General features: G+C 31.8%; 1 protein-coding gene across 1 annotated transcript; it reads right to left on the bottom strand.

Annotated features, from left to right (window-relative positions):
* Nucleotides 1-17,230: 17,230 nt before the first annotated feature.
* Nucleotides 17,231-17,665, bottom strand: LOC126885514 (ring-infected erythrocyte surface antigen-like). The gene has a single exon (XM_050652095.1). The coding sequence runs from the start codon at nucleotides 17,663-17,665 to the stop codon at nucleotides 17,231-17,233; it is 435 nt and encodes a 144-aa protein (XP_050508052.1).
* Nucleotides 17,666-17,886: the final 221 nt, after the last annotated feature.

Here is a 17,886-nt window from a genome sequence, read left to right as displayed (position 1 = left end):
GCTGTACCTGTCAATCTGGTGAGAGAACTGTAGGTACTTGTGCTCATATCACCAGTGTGTTATAGTTTTTAGGCTTTGCAAGACATCAACCCAATGTTAAGTATCCTGATAGGTCGTTAGTTAACACGACGTATGATGCATCTAACCGAAATCAGCAAAATGTTAACATACGAATAGTGATGATTTAAAGATGATGAAAAGATGATTTAAACTCGATTTTTCCATAGACAATTGTAATTAATATTTAACATTTACAAACTACCATTTACTTTGTTTTTTTTTGTATTGAAATCAAGTCCCTGTTCTCTACCTGTCTTATATCTGATATCCGGGACAAGTTTCATGTCAACTAATGTATTTTTTATGTTTCAACAATTTTTTCTTTAATTATTCTGGAACATGTTACGAGTGGAATTACCCCCATCCCCCCTAGATCCGCCACTGTTCAGTAGTTTTCTAAAGATAAGGCGGAACTGTAGTTTTGCTGGTATTCCATAACTGAGAAGCATTCATGAAAACATGATAATGCTTATATCGATCTAGCAGCACCTTTTATACCGCACGTCTTCAGTTTTCTGAAGAATTTTCGGAGGTTTTCTGAAGACTAAAATACGATCCAACTATTTTTGACCACGAACTCATATACAACACGCAAGTATGTATGAAGAACATGAGTTTCTCTTCTTCTAATAATAAATATTTTCGTTCACTTGACCGTAAATTAGTGCAGTTAACGTAAACCGAGCACTCGAATCCAATAACTTCAGAAGGCTATAACTCGAGAATAGTAGTTATTCAGACCCAGGTGCCATGGACTTTTTTAATCTACACATCAAGAAGTATGATTGACCAAACTTTCATCAAATTTGACCGGGACCACTTTTCCATAAGGAGTGTTGCCTGGTCCTTTCTCACCTGTATTACCATCATAGGGTTATGAGCTTTCATTCGACGCCTCAATTATCATTCTGGTGTAATGACGGAGGAGTTGTGTTTACAACGTCAGACATACAAAGTCGGACAGACGGACATAGATAATTCAACGTTTTAACATTTTTTCAAAATGGGTAAAAACAATAAACTGAAATAGATATAAAAATAATACACAGGATAAGTAAAACCAGAGAATCATTGACTAAAAAAAATGTAGAAATAAAAAATTGTGAGAGATGATATAGTTCTTCAACTCTATCTTTGCCCATGCGTGAAATTATTCTCGAATTACTTATACTAGGTCTCCTTTTTACACATATAGAAACTAGTATCGCAAAATTACGCCGCTTGTCCATAGAAACCACAATAAATTAAACAAGGGTGAACAAAACGGCATGTCTTTGATACCTTGTTTATTTTAAATTTTGACGTTTATCATTTTCAGTGTGACATTAGCGCATTTGTTGTTTTTATTGGAATTTATAATCAATATTGTGTTTAGCTTTCGACAGAATTAAAAGAGAAGATATTTGGAAAATACTAGAGAAGAGAAAAATTGAACAAGATCTAACAGCATCCAGAGTTTATACGAAAAACGAAATTAAATTAAATTAGTAAGGCCAAGAAATGAAAAATCAAAAGTATTCGACAGCAACATTGGATTGAAACAGGGTTATGTCCTGAGCCCACTACTCTTTAACCTAGTACTAAATGACGTATTAAAAGAATGCAAAAACAAATGGAGAAAATATAATGTAGGGTATTAGAAGTTGAGAATGATACAAATAAAAGAACTATGCTACGTAGACGACCTGGTGATCATTGGGGAGGCAATTGAAAACAATTACAAGAAAATATAAACATATTGTATGAAGAGCTAAAATTAGAAACATGAAAATAAACAAATAAAAATCAAAAACAGTGATAATTGGAAAAAGGAAAACATGAAAAAAATGTAGATGGCAAGCAACTTGAACAGGTAGACAAATGTAAGTAATTGGGGGTAATTATAAGCCGGGATGGAAAATTAGAAGATGAGATAAATGAAAGAATTGCAAAGACTGGTGAGCTGTACAATATTGTTAAGAGTAACTTTTTAAAAAAGAAAGAAATACCTAAGAATATAAAAACAGAAATAGTAAAAAAGATTGTGAAACCCACTCTAACCGATGCTTGTGAATTTTTTTTAAGCTCCATTTAATTTACAATCTGTTATCACTCGTAACAATAAGTAAATTTTATGACAATTATTAGAAGAACAAATGACATGTAGGAATTCTCTCTAGTGAGAGGCTTCCTTTAACATATAATTAACAAACAAAATTAATAATGTAGTGGTAAATGTTAATTAAGTTTATTTAAATCTGTTTAATAAGTCTGTAGGCTTAAAACGCTTTAGTCGATGCACTTCATCGTTGACATTAAACAGTTCGCGCACTAAGTGATTAGAGTGAGCACTAGTTTTGTTTTTGTATTTTTTACTGTACTTTGTGACTTCAGTTTTTATGGATTGAACTTGGAGGTCTTTTTCTATTATGTTGTTCGAAACATACCACGGAGCATTGGTTATAATTCGAAGAACTTTGTTCTGGAATCTTTGTAGGATTTCTAGGTTTGAATTGCTAGCAGAACCCATAATTGAATTCCATACGTCCATATTGGCTTCAGTACGGCTTTATATATTAAGAGCTTATTTGTGAGATTTAATTGTGATTTTCTGCCAATAAGCCAGTAAAGTTGTCTTAGTTTGAGACCCAATTGTTTTCGTTTTGTAAATATATGTGTTCTCCATGTTAATCTTCTGTCAAGATGTAAACCTAAATATTTGACTTCATTTCTCTGAGTAATTATTTGATTATTTAATAACACTGCTGAACATATACCTCTTCTTAGTGTAAAGTTAACATGGATTGATTTGGTCTCATTAACTCGAATTTTACATTTTTTTAACCATGCTTGGATATTATTAAGGCTGGCTTGTAAGTTTCTTGATGCAGTTACTGGATCATGATGTGAGGCGAGTATTGCAGTGTCATCTGCGAAGTTGCTGTTATTGTAGTTCTTGAAGTTGGTAGATCTGCAGTAAAAAGCTGGTACAGCATTGGTCCTAACACGCTGCCTTGCTGTACTCCTGGTTTTATTTGGTATAATTCTGAATATTCTGAATGGTATTTAACTGAAAAGAATCTGTCGGATAAGTAAGACTTTAGAAGTTCATAATACGGATGAGGCAATAGGTTTTTTAGTTTATAGAGTAGACCTTTGTGCCTGACTTTATCGAACGCTTGGCTTATGTCAAGAAACGCTGCTGAGCAATATCGCTTATTTTCAAAGTCGTTGCTGATATGTTTTACTAATCTATGGACTTGCTCTATGGTTCCATGTTCTTGTCTAAACCCAAACTGGTGTTCCGGTATGGGATTTTTGCTATCTAGTATTGGCTTGATGCTTTTCATTATTAATTTTTCCATCACTTTGGAATGAACAGACAGTAAACTTATTGGCATATATGATGTTAATTCCTCTAGTTTTTTTCCTGGTTTTGGGATCATAATTATAACTGTCATTTTCAGTTGTGGCGGAAAATAATTTAATCTTATTATTGCATTAAAAATTTGTAATATTGCCGTTATTCCTTTTTTTGTTAATTTTTGTAGTATCCTACCCGTTATCAGATCATAACCAGGAGCTTTTTTGGGATTAATTTCTTTCATTATTACATCCTTAACTTCATTGTACTTAAATTTCGGTATGGGCAGCTCCATTTGGTAAGGTTCATTTAGTACTCTATTTATTTCCTCCAATTCTTCAGGTGTTGATTCCAAGCTGTTTGGTTGAAAGACTTGTGAGGGATAGCCACCAGATAGGTGATCATTGGGGAGGCAATTAAAAACAATTACAAGAAAATATAAACATATTTTATGAAGAGCTAAAATTAGAAACATGAAAATAAACAAAGAAAAATCAAAAACAGTGATAATTGGACAAAGGAAAACATGAAAAAAAAGTAGATGGCAAGCAGCTTGAACAGGTAGACAAATGTAAGTAATTGGGGGTAATCATAAGCCGGGATGGAAAATTAGAAGATGAGATAAATGAAAGAATTGCAAAGACTGGTGAGCTGTACAATATTGTTAAGAGTAACTTTTTAAAAAAGAAAGAAATACCTAAGAATATAAAAACAGAAATATTAAAAAAGATTGTGAAACCCACTTTAACCTATGCCTGTGAATCTTGAGCATTAACAAAAAGGCAAAAGAATATACTAATAAGCACAGAAATGAGATTTTTGAAAACAATAGACAGAAAAACAAGGAAAGATAAAATTAGAAATTAAACCTTTAGAGAAAATCTGAAAACACACCCAGTTACAACAACAATCGAACAAGGACAACTTAGATTTCTCGGACATGTGCTGAGAAGAGGAGAAGAAAAAATAGTAAAACAGATATATGAAACGACAGGTATGGGAGGAAAGAAGAGAGAAAGAGCAAGAAAGACGTGGACAGAAGAAGTGAGGGAAGCGGCCGACAAAAGAGGAATCAAATGGGAGGAAACAAAAGCATTGGTCATGGATAAAAGGAAATGGAAGGAAATGTGGAAGGAAACGACGGAGAAAATAACTCCGTAATAACTCATACCGAAAGGTAGACGAGTTCTGGATTAAGTAAGTATTGTGTTTATTTTATAAAGATATATTGTGCTAAATATATTATAACATACGGTATGCGTCAAAATAAACATACTAAAATGCTTATGCCCTAAATTTGTATGTGGCATGCGCCGAAACGTAAAGAGTGGTTTCCGAACGTCGTTACAACGTATGCGAATGCTGTATTAATGTTAGGTGCTTCAGGATGGTTCCCAGTTTTGCAAAAAAAATTTATAATTCGTTGTTCTATAATTTGATCTTATTTTTTTTCAAAAACCGTTCATTTTAAACCCGTCCAACTTTTAAACATAGAAATTACACTATAGTAAAAGGTATTGTAGAAGGAAAACGATGCGATTAGATTCTGGTGGATGGGGGGTTAAATATACTTCTCACTTTTCCTAAAATACATTAGTCATCAATTTTTTTTGCACCATATCTCGCTTAGTTTCTATGTAATCGAAATTTAATGGGACTCGTTTCAAGCACTACAATAAATATTCGTAGATATTATACCGTGTTATCGTTAAATCGACCATTTTTCTGTTATTTTAAATTAACTGCACCGATTTGAGCATGCAACAAAAAAATCTCTTTTTACCTGCCATATCTCTTTTTGTTTTACATATAACTAGAAGATTTATGAAGAAATCAGTCTCTTTGATTTTCGTAAGCTAAAAAAGGTTTTTTTTATAGTTTTATTCGTTAGTCGCATAAATTTTAACATACTTGCAAAAAATCGTTCAAAAAGGTGTCTTTTTCAATAAAAATGGCAAATTTTCAACCACGAATAACTCAAAAAGTCAAAAAACTATAACATTAAGTAAAAACCACTTCTATGTAATTGGTATATTTATTAAAATTTAAAAAATCCCAATGGATTAAATAAAATGTGTCCAATTCAGAACGTTTTCAGACCTATCGGTCCATCATCAATGAATCTACAATAAAATAAGTAATCCCACTATTAAAATTGAAAGATGGTTGAAATTTTGAAAGTTAGAAAAGTGTGGTTATGATTACTTACTTGAATACTTGCTAAACAGCCCCAGAACCAAACAATGGTTGAATTTATAATTCGATTTACATTATTTAAAAGTAATATTAAACAGGCTAAACGCCGATGTTACAAGATGTAACCTCCGGGAACATGGTGAAAGTCTACCAGGAAACTTAAGCAACCATCTTAGGCCAACGCTGCCTGACTACCAAGTGTCAAAAGTGTGTAAGGAACTGTTTGGAGTGACATTGACAGTAGAGAAAAAGGTAGTCGATTTTCAAAGGTTATTAACAAAAGGTCATGATCCAAAACAATGATAATATGATAAAGATTTTAATATCTGAAAATGTCTAACATTTTAAGGGAGGGTATGTTTTGAAATCAACATATCAAGCATATTTTTGTGATTTTTTTTCGAAGCTATGGTAGAGTTATTTTATTTTTAAATTAAATAAACATATTAAGTACAATTCAAAGAATATTTAAGAAAAAATTCAATCCAAAATATTGAAAATAAGCCATTGGCGACAAATTTTGGCAGGCAACTCAAAAAAAAAATGGATTTTGCGGTGGACATCAGAACTCATCACTGGATCATACGAGACAAAAAATTCAAAAAGATTTAATTAGCTTATGAGTTTCGTGAGGTAAAATCGTGGAGTTTTTTATTTTTAATGATTTTTGAATTTTTGGTATCACTCAGAATTCAAAAATACGAAATTTTTGATAAAAATTTTGTGAAAACCAACCGATTTAATATTGTTGAACAAAAAATAAGCAAAAAATGAAAAATATCTAGACTTTATTACCTCATGAAATGTCTAAAGAAAATATATGCAAAATTTCAGGTAGATCGGTCAAGTAGTTTTTCAGTTACAATGTCCACCGCATTTGAAAAAGCAGTTTTGAGAAAAATGCGTTTAAAGTTTTGACAACTGCATCTTCATCTTCTGATTTGTCTGCCAAATCGTAAAGTGATGAACATTGGTATATGTTTTTTGAATTGCGGAGTAGTCTACAAAAGAGAAGGCGAACAGTTGTTTAACGTTTCTCACTACGCTCAAGCGTGCTGGCGCGAAGCCGCGGCAACGCGAGTCGAAGGTAGGGATATTCAACACCCTGTATCTCTGGTAATTTTACTCCGATTATTTTGAAATTTTCAGAGAGTATTCTTGAAAGTATGCACTTTTATTTGAAATAATAAAAAAAATTAAATCTTTCCAACCATATTTCCAACCTTTCTTCCCCCCCAATTAATTCAAAATTCAATTAATTCATTTGTACAATAATATTCCAACTAATATTTATTCTTTCTCCTCTCTCACCATCACCTGTTTTTATCTTTTGTTTATCATTATTCATAGCAGCTCATACTTCCTTTTTATCAATTTGATCAATTTAATGTTATAGTATACAGCCAACATAAAATAATTTTATATTCTAAATAAATTTTGTAAATCACAATTTTCTTTTCAAAAAACAATAGATTTAAAATGTTAGGCATTTTCAGATATTAAAATCTTTATCATATTATCATTGTTTTGGATCATGACCTTTTGTAAATAACCTTTGAAAATCGACTACTTTTTTCTCTACTGTCAATGTCACTCCAAACAATTCCTTACACACTTTTGACACTTGGTAGTCAGCGTTGGCCTAAGATGGTTGCTTAAGTTTCAATTCATTTGTACAATAATATTCCAACTAATATTTATTCTTTCTCCTCTCTCACCATCACCTGTTTTTATCTTTTGTTTATCATTATTAATAGCAGCTCATACTTCCTTTTTATCAATTTGATCAATTTAATGTTATAGTATACAGCCAACATAAAATAATTTTATATTCTAAATAAATTTTGTAAATCACAATTTTCTTTTCAAAAAACAATAGATTTAAAATGTTAGGCATTTTCAGATATTAAAATCTTTATCATATTATCATTGTTTTGGATCATGACCTTTTGTTAATAACCTTTGAAAATCGACTACTTTTTTCTCTACTGTCAATGTCACTCCAAACAGTTCCTTACACACTTTTGACACTTGGTAGTCAGCGTTGGCCTAAGATGGTTGCTTAAGTTTCCTGGTAGGGTTTCACCATGTTCCCAGAGGTTACTTCTTGTAACATCGGCGTTTAGCCTGTTTAATATTACTTTTAAATAATGTAAATCGAATTATATTCAACCATTGTTTGGTTCTGGGGCTGTTTAGCAAGTATTCAAGTAAGTAATCATAACCACACTTTTCTAACTTTCAAAATTTCAACTATCTTTCAATTTTAATATGTGGATTACTTATTTTATTGTAGATTCACTGATGATGGACCGATAGGTCTGAAAACGTTCTGAATTGGACACAGTTTATTTAATCCATTGGGATTTTTTAAATCTTAATAAATATACTAAATACATAGAAGTGGTTTTTACTTCATGGTAGAGTTTTTGAACTATATGGTATACAGCCAACCTAGGGAACTTCCCTTTTAACTCAAAAAGTATTTAGTTTAAAAAAAATATAAAACAGTATTTGCTTAGAATTAGGTTCTCTAGCCACTTCCGTGGTTATTTTAAACAAAAAATTTTCCACCCACTCGAAGGGGTGGAAACCACCTCCAAGATAAAAGCGTCATAGGATATAGGGTAGACTTTGTTTCTTGAGATATTCCCTACTTACAGTGAAAATATCAAATAAATTGATGCAGTAGGATGGAATTCGGAGCCAAAAACCCTCACTGACTGCAATATTACTTAAAAAACAATATTGTTGTAATCCTTTATTAGTTCGAAAATCATACGACATCTAACTTCGTATTTACTACTTTAGGCTTAAAAATTATCTTCAGCAAAAACTACGTCATTCAAAAATTACGAAACACCCTTGAAAATAAATTAAGAGTATACTATTTACAAAAAGTATGTAAATATCGTTTTCTGGGTAATGGCGAAAACTGTTTACCGTAGATTAAATCTCGTAGCAGACGAATTCATCTGCATTGTAACAAGAATGGAAATGAAAAGAAAACATCTGACAGACGAGTAGAAATGGCTATAAATAATCTGTATTTTTAGTAATCTTTGTCTATCACATGCACAAACGACTGTCTTCGGTTTAATGCGGCAGAAAAACGGTTAACTGAGATGCTATTTTTAAAGAGTACTTCACGGAATGAGACTGTTTACTACTGGATTTATATTTAAAACAGCATCTTTTATATTATGATCCTTTACTAGAGTAGATCAATATAAGCATCTCAACTAAGGATCGCGAAGTTTGTATATTTTATGTAACATATTAATTTGGTTGCAATATTTAAAAAGAAAATATCATCATATTTATAAATATTGTTAATTTTCGCTCACTTTTGTAGGGGGGGAAGTCCGCGGATTTTTACCAAATTTTAGTATATCATTGTACCTTAAAAAATGGTCTATAGCAATTTTTTAGCCCTCTAGTCTCTATCAGCCCCTTGGCCAATCGAAAAGGTCAAAAATACTTTTTTCACCCTATATTTGAAGAGCTATATCTCTGAGCGCAGTGGGCCGATTTTAGGTCACAACGTCTAATTTTTGTTGTTATTAAACATTTAAACAACAAATTAGTCAAATTCTTAATAAAATAATTTGCGAAATCGAAAAAAAATACGGTTTATTTCTTATAGTCTATGATATGATATAAGGTCGATCAACACCGAGCTATTTAATGGATTTTAGTATGTCAACAATTACAAAAAACAAGGGGTGCCCGATCTAACTTTGTTCTGACTATAATCTAATTAATAATTAAAAAATGACGTTTCTTTATAAATTAAAAAAAAATCGATCCGGGCAGATATTATTTCAGATTTTTTGGATCATTCTAAACAAAATAGTTATTTATGAAACAGTTCGTGAAGTATGCTTTTTGCGAACGCACGCGGTGTTTAAAGTACGAGCGACAGCGGAGCGAGTGCTATACATCGCGTAAGTTCGCAAAAAGTACTTTACGCGCAGTTTCATACAATATTTTATCCACGATAAACAAAAAAAAACTGTAATTCTTCGTCACTTTAATTCATTTCTATTCTACAATTTCTAGAAATTTAACATTTAAAAATTCTAACTTCTTTCAAACCAAAAAACTGTCTGTTGTAATTTATTGCTTATGATGTCATCACTATGACAACGCGAAAGTTAAGGTATGAAAGTGTGCTAAAAACAGTGCGAAAAAGTAAACCCCATTTAGAATACATTGTTACTTCACGCACACTTTAAATCATACGCACTTCTATCTATAATGACAGTTTTCACAAATTAAAAACTTATACATAATATGACATAGAGTAGACAAAAATCTCTTGTAACTTTTTTTAAGTTGATCGATTTCGAGTTATTCACAATTTAAACCTGAAAATGTACGAAAGATTATTTTCAAGGCTCAAAGACCCAAGTAAAAGATCAAATATTTTTCTATCAGTTCTTGATAAGTATTTTGAACTTACATATTTCATATTAAATCATTTTTTTTATTAACAAAATCGTTCAGCCAAATTGGCTATTTGCGAAAAAATAGTAGCGAACAAAAATTTGTATTACATTTGTATGTTTAGATAGAGTTTAAAATGTTAATTGAAGTTAGGAAACTTTTTATATTTAACATATTGCACTGTAGACCTAAAATATCACAGTTTGTTTGGAATATTTTACAACATGCGCATTGGCGTTAATGTTGGGCATTTCTCTAATAAATGTTTGATTATTAACTTTTCGTCACAGTTGAAAAATATTAAAACATTGTTTTTTAGTTGTTAATGCCCGTCTTCTATTGAAATAGTCTTATCAAGTATTGCTACACCGAATATCGACATATTCTTTGGTTTTCTCGTTTTCTGGGAAAACGTTTACATCAGGAACTGTAATTATAATTGCTTTATATAAATGTTATTTACCAAAACTACTTAATATTTACAGAGAAATCTGCTACGTACAACTATCTGTCAGGAACTCCCTTTAAAGCAAGCGAAGGATTAGTTGGAGTAAATTGAAAATTATATAATTTCTATATCGCGTCACCTGGCTAATGCTATAGCGTCATTGTACCCCTCGTTCCCATGTCTACTTTATTGTGCTCTGTTATAATCTTATTTCCTTTTGATTTTTCTCCTTTCACTATTCTTCTTAAATCCTTTTTCTTCCCGTATTATCATATAGGTAGTGATTTTTGTAAATTTTCTCCTAAAGTCCTTTAAATTTATTGGTTTTTCATAATGTGTTCTTGTTCATTTCCAACGTAGATTAACCCGACACCTGCCACATGGCTTTGCAAGGCGCCAACTGCCACGTGGGGTGCTCACAGCACCCCTTAAAAATTTTCTGTGATCTACTTGTTTAAAAAAAATAAGATAATGTGTCGAGTAACACAAGAATATAAAAAAACATGTTTTATTAACTTATTAGCCACTAATATGTTATAAAAGTTAAAAAATAAAATGAAAAGATGTTATAAGCAAATTAGCAAGTACCAAGCCGTAATAAATGAAGTCAAGTAAAATATCTAAAAATATTAAGATTTAGTGAGTGTTGAGTCTATACTAATAATAATTTAAATCAGTTATTTCAATAAAAAATGTAAATTTGACCTGTTTATCAAAAATACAAAAAAATATAAAACTTAAAGTGCCAGATGATGACACCCCAATTCGACTTTAGAGCTATAAGTTCAGAATGACACTAAATAACCACTTCAAACACTAACACATCTATGCTATATAATATTATAGAAAGCTACTATGACGCACAGCTCGGTTACCAAACTTAAAATACCAAATATTTGATAAAAATGTGTTATGGGGTGCTGGTAGGGTTAAACATGTTTTTCGTACTTATTTATAAACTACTTTTATGTGTATATGCATCTGTAGTGATTCTATTTATCATGTTCTCCATAACTTGTTGAAGGTCTGTTTTATTATCTGTATTTACAATTATATCACTATATTAATATTTTTTTTCTCCCTCTTACCATTAAATTCTATCATTCGTTTCATCTAGAATCTGCTTCATAATTTAATTTTCTTTTTGTTTGTTTTTGGTTCTTGTGTCTCAATATCTTATTTTCTTGTCTTATCATTTTATATCTGCATTAGAGCTTCACGATATTCCATAAAAATATCGATATTGTATTGATATCGTATCGAAAATCAATACAATACTCTTGTATGGTCGATACGTTTGCCTAGATATTATTGAGAATATTGATATCGAGAAAAAATAAAACGCCACGTGAGCGTTGCATAAGGCCTATTATACAGTTAAAATATTATAAGAATTATAAGACGCACAAGAACGTATGATCTCCAGTGGTGCGACAGAGAAAGTTGCACAACAAAATTAGAAATTCCGAACAAATGACAAATAAATTGTTGCAGCATTTTTTGATCCAAATATAAAAACCGATTTCTGACTGAAGACTACATGGAACAGCACATATGAAATGTTAGCTGCAGAACAGCACATTTGAAAGATGCTTTGAATATGCTGTGCGAAAAAAAAACAAAAATTGAAATACTTCTCTTGTAAACAAACATGAATGGACAATTATTGAGAAAATTATTAACTATTTTAGTAATTTTAAAATAGTTATCGAAAGAATTAGTGGAGAAAAGTTCGTTACACTTCCGGATGCGGTGATAACGTTTAATTGTTTACTCGACTACATTGAAAACAGTATTTTGAACTTGATTATAAAGACAATCGAAATAAAGAGGATGAAAAAGTAATCAAGGCATTTCAAACTCGAAGAGATAAGTTGATTAAGCACTGTGCAAAATGCAATTGAATATATTGCGTCTCGCTGGTGCTTGATCCACGAATCAAAGCTGATAGATTAGATCAAATTCAATGGGGAAAAGAAATGAAAGAAGAAACGCTAAAAAATTGAACAGTTTGTATAAAACTTATTACGAAAAATGTTTTAAAGACCTGGAACAGACACAAATATTTTATTACGGTGGAAATCATATAGAAGTGTTTTCCCCGTTTTATCTCGGTTGGCTAGGATATTTTGTGTGTCGAAGCGACATCCGTACCAGTCAAGCGGTTTTTTCTGAAACAGCGTTGGTACTAACGACTATAAGATATTCTTTAAAAACAAGACTATCAAAGAACTAATTTGTGTAAACAGATGGATGCAGGGCACTTTAAAAGTAATATTTGTGTGGTTACAATGTAATTTATCTTATTTCTTGTATATTTTAAGAGGTTTTTTAATAAAGATAAATTTTTAATAAAAATTAAAATAAAGTGATTAATCCTTTTTATGTTGATATTTTATTGAGTATTGTATCGATATCGTATGAAATCAATATCAATACGATATTTTTATAAGAAAGTATTGCCGATATCGATACACGATACGATACTTCATTGGCATAACCAATACAAAACTCAATACTTAAAAAGTATCAATATTGTATTGTATCGTGAAGCTCTAATCTGCATTGGAATTTTCGCTATGTTTTTTAAGATATGACACCATCTGTATTACTGGGTTTAGTTTATCTTCTTTATTATTAGTTTTAGAGGAGGTTTGTACCATTTTTCTGTTTTTTAAGGTTTGGTACATCCGGTCTTCTTTTTCTCTTTTTATAATTAGAATAATCATACTGCTTTTAATCCTTATTTCTCTTAAACTAGTAACTAAATGTTGGAAACTTTCCATCTCTACCGAGTAACCATATCTACTCTCCGAAAAGTTCCACTTTGAGTTTTATCTAGGTACTTTATTTATTTATTCTTCTTCTTCGTTTCCTTTTGTCATCATAACCCTGGAGGGATCTTTACCTGTCTGGATATGTCCTTCCATTCAGACCTCTTTTGTGCCCTTCTTCTCCATTGTCTTATATTCATAGTTTTTATGGCGTCTTCTACGTTATCCATCCATCTCGTTCTGGGCCTTCCTTTTTTTCGTCTTCATATCGGCTTCCATTGTAATATTTTTTTGTTGTTTTTGTATTTTCTTGTGTTTGGACATATCTCAGCCATGTCAGTGTCTGATATTTCACAAATATACAGTATCATTTTTTATGTATTTATTACTTTTATTTATTTTATTTAATCCGCATACCCAATTTCATATTCTTTAATAAATAATAATATTAATATTTCCTTTTTCCTTTCCCCTCGACTTCTACTTAAATATAGTGGCAGATCTACAAGATGGTTGGATATAGTGGCAGATATGGAAGTGATACATTGGATAGTGTAAGAACCGGAAGTTGTGGTGACTACAACAAGAAACCAGCTTGAATATTTAAGAGCTAGGACACTTTTAAATAAGAAGTAGAAATGGCCGTAGAAGAAAGTGATAATAAAAAATCATTGAAAACGTGATGGATCTACGACAGCTAAGCAAGAAGAATATCGCATTTTTTATAATGTCAGATAGAATTTCTTAAAAAAAAGTTTAAGTTTTCAATCTAATAGCACATAAACTATACTTAAAATACCATTTTATATCCTACCAGATTAAAAACAATGTAAAACCTTCTCTGGCAACACCACCCGAAGCTTCTAAAAAATGCAAGCCTTGCGGATTCTGCGAACTATAGGAAGATAAGGGAATTTTACAATTCATAATTCACGTCCCATCTGCTCAGGCGGTAAATTTCCAGCAAGAATGGCTCCCTTAGTAGTCCAAATAGAGTAAAAATATAATTAAAAATGAATAAGCATTTTCAATTTCGTTGCAAGCCGAAATTGAAGTCGCATTATATTTATAATTCAAACAAAACGTACAGCAAGAATCTCTACCGGTTTCGGGACTTCTTAGCCCCTCATCAGGAGATGCATATGCTTTTCTCTCTGAATGAACTAGGATAATATTTCGCGTGCCGTCACGGATTGCAACGAACGAAATGGTAGGGATGTCCTAGCGATATCTGCTAGAAAAAAGTTTAAGTTTTCAATCTATTAGCACATAAAATAATACTTAAATTCCATTTTATATTCTATCAGAATAAAAACAATGGAAAACCTTCTCTGTGAATATAGTAAAATAAGTGAACATCAGTCTTATATTATAAATAGAGAATTGGATAGATCTCAAATATGTCAACACGCATGGGATAACGAACATAGAGTTCAGTGGAGAGATTCAAGTATAGTACTGAAAGAAACAAATAGTAAAAAGAGAAAAATCAAAGAAGCGGCTCTAATTATGCTAAATGAAACCAATTGTGTCGCAAATTCCTCGGTAGAATGCAGTAGGATGTGGTTACCCATACTGAAAGAGGAAGTAAATAGAAATAAAATACCACGATTAGTAAGTCAATAACATATCGAGTTAGTACATATTTTATATTTAAGTATCACTTATACAGGGTGTCCCGAAAAGATTGGTCATAAATTATACCACATATTATGGGGTCAAAAATAGTTCGGTTGAACCTAATTTACCTTAATACAAAGGTGCTCATAAAAAATGTTACAGCCCTTTGAAGTTACAAAATGAAAATCGATTTTTTTCAATATCGACGGCCCAAGTGCAGTACCTCGTATCATTATTTCGGTCAATTTTACAGAAAACGCGAAAAACTACATTTTCTCGCATATTGCGCTTAATTTGTAACCAGAACTTAAAAAAATGATTTATTAACCTATTTTAATACAAATTTATTATCTTTTTACATCCATAACCCACGTCTGCTTGATCCGAGGTATTGCATTAAAACGGTAAACCTATACGAGGTACTGCACAGCTAAAGTTGACACATGAGAGTAAAAAAAAGGCACAAAAAGAGTAACTTTAATAACATTTTATTATCAAAAATGGTAACTCATTTAAAAAACAAAGCAAAATTTTATTTTTTAATATTAGGTATGTTGAATAAACTTATAATAACATTTATTATCAAAAATGATAAAAAACAAAACAAACCTTATTTTTTATTAGGTAGGTTGAAAAAACTTATGAAAAACATAAAAAATGCATTTTGTGTAGAAAACTCCTACTATTCGTATTGCAAGCTTTCATAATACGCCCAACAATCTTTGGGAATAACCTGCTTTATTTCATTAAGAATGATCAAACTTTTTTTTTTTATTTTTTGTAGTCTCTTGTATAACCGCGGAAACTCAACTCCAGCTAAACTTATCGCTTTTGGTCGTCGAGGAAGTACTTGAAATTCATCATTGAAATTGATCTTGAAATTGATTTCTCCCTTTGGCAAGTATTCCAGTACTCTTAGGTTTGTCACGACTGGATCTGATAATACTTTTCCAGGCCTTATGGAATCATACTTCATTAATGGCTTGTAATTAAAATTGGTGAAAAAATCAAAGTCTGGTGTTTTAACAATATAGGGGTTTTTCTTTTTAGCTTCCTTTGTGATTCGAGCGTAATCGCTTGGAAGATAAATGTCTTTATTTTTTAATGAAGTTTCAATGCAGGCGTGCACACTATCGCACTCCATTTGTGTATGGCCCTTGGCCAGATATTTTTGTGTGATTTTTACACTGTACGTTTCAGACAAATGAAGTAGCGCGTTAGACATTATGGAGTTGCGATTTTGGGCTGTGCAGCCATCTGAGAATATGATAACTTCTCTTTTGTCACCTTTATCCAAAAAATTCTCTTTGAGATAATCGACTACACACGAGGCGTATGTCGAGGCGTGAAGATCTGTTTTGGTCTCATCAAACCAATAACAAGTTCCCAAGTTGGTTTTTAAGTCGTAGATGGTGAAATTGTGGCAGCAAAGCTTTACTTTGTAATAGAGTGAACTAGCGTTTAACTGAGGACAAAGCTTAACGGCTTGAAGGTCCATTGTAAGTGTATGACATTCTCCTAAAATTGCCCTATTTTTGTCAGATTCCTTCTCTTTTCTGGCCCTGTCTTTTTCTTCGCGATGCTTGATAAATAACTCTTCCTCTAAATTTCCATTTTCATATTTGTAGCACTGGTCACATCTGTCCTTTCGTGGTGTAAATATTCCAATGTTCAGCTCATTTACAACCGCCGTTAATTTAGTTATCGACAAGCACATTTTGTCATTGATATTGCACTGCTTTTTATACTCCCGGTATAATTGAGCTATAGACTGAAACTGCTGTTCTAAATACTGTTTTGAAGTTTCCTTGCGACAGTAGTGCGCAGGTAACTTATTAAGGGATTGCAAAAATTCTTTTAGGTATTCGGAAGCTTCTGTGTGATTATTTTCTCTTTTCTTTCTGCTCTGCACAACAATTTCTTGCCTTTCAACAACGCCGTCACTACTTTTTAACAACCAGTTTCGTACCGACCATTCACCAAGACCTGTTGTGTTCAGATACATTTTTTTGCAAACCGGAATGAACCGGTGATTTACCTTTAAGTTGTATTTTAGCGTCGTTGTCCTTCTTGAATCCGGTGTTTTATTTCTTGACTTTTCCAAAGTAACCGTATTACACACAAAAACCTTTCTTTGATCCCATGTCATTTTCGACCAAAAATTGTTAAATATTCCTGCACGGTCATTTTCGTCAATTAATTTACACTTTCGACTGGCTCCCTTCTCATCTCCACAATCGCATCGTGGTTTTAGGCGACGTTTTGTTCTCATTTTGTCATTAAATGTTTTATTTTGATTTCTTGGTTTTCTGAATCCTAAATAATCTTTTCCTTCCATTCTTAATTTTTATTGAGCTGTCGTTGATTGGTTTTCTTTCGCTTCCGTTTTTGTAAGTTTTCTTCAATATTGTTGTCGGCTTCGGTTATATCAAGTTCCATAATATTTGTATTGTTCGGTTGAATATCTTCATTATCGCTTTCTTCTTCACTCTCTGGGTTTGAGTCTGGTACGTATTCTTCATCATTTTCTTTATTTGACTGCGTATCCTCCTCCACTTCACTATCGTCACTAATGGCTTTCTGGTAGTTCTTATCTGGTACGTATACTTCTTCCTCTACAGTGTGAATAATAGTTTTGTAGTATTGCGGTCTTAAGTCAACATTAGTAGAAGTTGAATTTGTGGCTACATTAGTTGGAAATAATTGATCCAAATCCTCAAATAGGTTCGACACGTTTGGAATTTCATTTTGGTTGTCTTCTAAATCTACGAGCATAAAAAAATTAGTCAAAGCGAAAGAAATAATGTTAGTGCAAATACCTGCTAAGTCATTAAAAACTTGACCTACGTCGTTTTCAGGCTGGCTTAAAACTTCGTTAAGGGCATCAAAAACTGTTTCATTTGAAGCAGGATTTAAGTCGTCTTGAAAAACAATTACAGCGTTTTCTAAATCTACTGTTGTATAATAATCTAAGGTATCGCTTTGACTAGAAGCGC

Source organism: Diabrotica virgifera, chromosome 5, assembly GCF_917563875.1.
Source record: "Diabrotica virgifera virgifera chromosome 5, PGI_DIABVI_V3a".
NCBI lineage: Eukaryota > Metazoa > Arthropoda > Insecta > Coleoptera > Chrysomelidae > Diabrotica > Diabrotica virgifera.
This window is presented reverse-complemented; position numbering and strand designations above follow the sequence as displayed.